At 34.5% G+C, this 3,267-nt stretch overlaps 1 protein-coding gene across 5 annotated transcripts in view; it reads left to right on the forward strand.

Annotated features, from left to right (window-relative positions):
• The first annotated feature begins 213 nt into the window (after positions 1 to 213).
• Positions 214 to 3,267, forward strand: part of LOC148865279 (high mobility group B protein 15-like) — a 32,836-nt gene continuing 29,782 nt past the window's right edge. The window contains exons 1-2 of one of the 5 annotated variants that reach the window (XM_088977585.1): positions 214 to 308; positions 1,679 to 1,952. In XM_088977585.1, coding sequence (XP_088833711.1) covers positions 1,729 to 1,952 — 224 coding nt within the window. In that variant the 5' untranslated portion in view covers positions 214 to 308; positions 1,679 to 1,728. Of the gene's footprint in view, positions 309 to 1,070; positions 1,953 to 3,267 lie in introns of those variants that run through there. The other 4 variants (XM_088977582.1, XM_088977584.1, XM_088977583.1 and 1 more) reach the window with 4 other exon arrangements.

A 3,267-nucleotide genomic window follows, 5' to 3' on the forward strand; every position in this document is an offset into this window, starting at 1 on the left:
ATGACCAACACAGAAGGAATTGATCTTGTAATGTATTGGTTGGTAGGGTAGGAAGGCAATTGGTGACTTGGTCTACATTGTTAAATGCAGTATTAACTCCACCAGCTGGAGATATTTGTTAAGCAACCGCTTCTACCTTTCTTATCCATTAATGTGAGAGATGTGCCGTTTATAACGGAAGTTAGTAAGATACGTTTTTGCTAACCTCACACCATCCACCCTATTTGCCTGTATATTCAATAATAATTATTTATCATCATAATCTTTTTTTGTTCCCACTTTTATTTGATTTTCCTTTTTCTTTTTAGGTGGGTTCTTGGTCATTCTTCATCTTCTTAATGGGTTTAAAGGATTAGTAATTAGTTTATATTTGTCTTATTTGCTTCTGTATCAATAAGAAAGAATATTCTTTTAGGTGGATTATATTTATTTGTCTTTTTTAAGAATTTATTCTTTTATTCGCATTTATAATCTTCAGTATAGAGAAAGTAAGGTAAGAACGTTCTTGTTTTCATTTTAGAATTTGGGCTTATTTTTCTTCTCATATCTTTTTATTTTCTCCTTTTCTTTGATTTTTTTTGGGATGGGTTCGATTTATTTATCTTTTTTAACATTTAGTTGTTTATTTATATTTATAATCATCTGCATAGAGAAAGAAAAGGAAGGTTTCTTCAAATTTTCTTATTTGGGTTTATTCTTCTTCTTCTTATATTTTTCATTTTTTATAATATCAAGTGGTAAAATGGTTGATATATAGAACAACAAAGAAATGATTTCATGGTTTTTTGTCTTCCATGAAAGTAGAATAAGAGTAAGGACATTTTGATTTGAAATCTCAGGTGGGGGTGGGGGGGGGGGTCATAGTTGTGTTTTGTCGTAAAGGTAAGAAGTTGTGGAGACATGGGGAGACAGAGGGGGTTCATTTCAAATAGCCATTAGAAATAAGCTGTTTTGATATCTTTTTCTGAATGTTTGTTTTAAAAGTTAAAACACTTTATAATTGAACAGTGTCAGGAGGAAACCGAAGTAGGGACCTTGTCAAATAAAAAATAATGCTACAAGTTAATGTCATGTCTTTATATGTCAGTCGGGGGTTGGGCAAGGAGAGTAATAGAGCCTTCTCCCTTATGTGTATTCTTCACTTTCTTGTGCTGTCATCTTTTTATTTGGCCTCAGGTCCCCCATGGCCTAAGGAGTAAAGGACTGAGGGGTCTCTCTCTGGATTCCGTATGAAGGATTGGTGGGCATTCTTGTGTAGTAGTACCCCCAGGGGTGATTAATGGCTGTTTTGCCAGATTTTCCGTATGATAGAGATTTCTTGGATTTTGGATCTCTACCTGGTTACAGGAACTTATCTGGGTCTTTCCCAGCTATTTAGTTGGGGCTATTCTCTTTCTGATTCGTGTTGTATAAAGTCAAAATAAGGGATACATGTTATTGTTTATCTGTTAATTTTCCTTTCTGACTGAATGGTCGTTTTGTTGTGTTGACTGGGATTTGTTATTGTTTTTCTTTCTCGGTTTACTGTATCTGGGTTTTACATGTTAGTGGTGGTTATGTTTCTTCTGGGGCTGTGCAGATTGTTAGTTTTCTTCTGGTCTTATAAGATTTTATTTTATCGTTTCATTGATTTTTTGTCATTACACATTGAGTTGCTTCTTTCTGTGTGTCATTGCAGCTCTAACGAGCATTGCAAAGGATATTTGGAACTGTCAGTGCACTTAAGTTATGGTTGAGCAGAGTCGAGAGGATGGTGTGGGTGGTAGGAGGGAGTCGGCAGTGGTCTTCCCTTCCTCTAGATGCTATGAGAGTCCATTGTCCGCAAGTGAAGCGCCAGCAAACTTCAGTCCTTATCCTTCAGCTCTTGCAAAGTATCAGGATGTTGCAGCTAATCGGCAGCTTTTCATGGATACCCTGGAGAAGCTTCATGCTACTATGGGAACTAAGTTCATGTGAGTCTGATTTAATGATTTTATCTTGGGCAGATTTCACCATGAAAGTTTGATGATGCTTGTTTACTTTTTTATGAAGTTCAGATTTTGGTTAATTGTAAACTTCCTTTATTCTTCGTCTAGTAGTCAATGTTAAATGTGAGGTTAAGATTTTAGTGGATTCGTCTATTTGATTAGGAGAAGATATTGCACTTGATAAGGCGGCAATGAGTAGATTAGCTTTTTCTTTTCTTTATATTTTCCCTTGTTTATATTTAATATCAAAGTTGGATAGCTGTTGCATTATTGATTTTCCAGATCATAAATTTTTATATATGTATTAATATTAATATAAATTTTCACTGTATGCTATATGCTAGAAAGTACCTATATATAAACATGTTGTGTTCTCAACTGAAGGAAGTACGAAGTCATAGCCTCTACCATGTCTAGACTTCATTATTATCATGAAATTCTTCTTGTGTGCCTTTGAATGATTTAGATCTCAAGATGACAATAAAACCAAAAGCTCTTTTATTGGAAGATTATGCCATTCTCTCCAAGTTTCCTTTTCTTCTTTCTGGTTTAATTACTTAAAGATGACAACAACCCAAATGTTTAGTTCCCTAAAGGATGCATCAAGAAATTCTCATGCTAACTTTATGATTCTCACATTTTGGTGTACTCTATGAGACTATCTTGCATTTATCTTTCTTACTTGAGAAAATACTTTAGGTGTTAAATCTGTTATGTTTATGTTTATTAAGTGGATTATGAGCTTTTTTCAAGGGATAGACACAACAACCCCAATAAAACTCTGTTTTTTATCAGAGACTCTTAAGTTATGTTGATACGCCTTAGTACCACATGAAAGCAGTTGCTCTTTAGGCTGTTCATTGTTTATAGTATTTTTGCTTGCGGAAGGTTTTTCTTTTATTTGGAGAAAGTGAAAAGTGAACTTTTTTTATTGATATAATTTTATAATTAAGAGTTTGTTGAAAGATATGGCTACCTTTGTGTTTGAAATGTCTGGGGCCCAATGTCTTAAAAGAGCGAAGCACAGCTTAAGTGTATGGTGTTCCTAGAGCCCAAGGTACAATATGCAAGGTGAGGCATTCGCATGAACAAAGTGAGGTGCCACTTTGAAAAATAACAAAAGAAAAAATTAATATACAAGAATGTGCAAATCTAACCTTCGAAAGAAATAAAAAAATTTCAAAGGCCTTTAGCTAATTAGTTAGAGCATTGTGGAGAGGGTAGCAATTGATCTGGAATCCGAAATTCAGAAGGCCTCTCTTAGACCAAGAAGTGGAAGAGTGTGTTATGCTTCTGGAAA

The sequence above is a fragment of the Nelumbo lutea genome, chromosome 3 (genome assembly GCF_056320005.1).
Source record: "Nelumbo lutea isolate HS-2025 chromosome 3, American lotus-T2T, whole genome shotgun sequence".
NCBI classification, from domain to species: Eukaryota; Viridiplantae; Streptophyta; class Magnoliopsida; order Proteales; family Nelumbonaceae; genus Nelumbo; species Nelumbo lutea.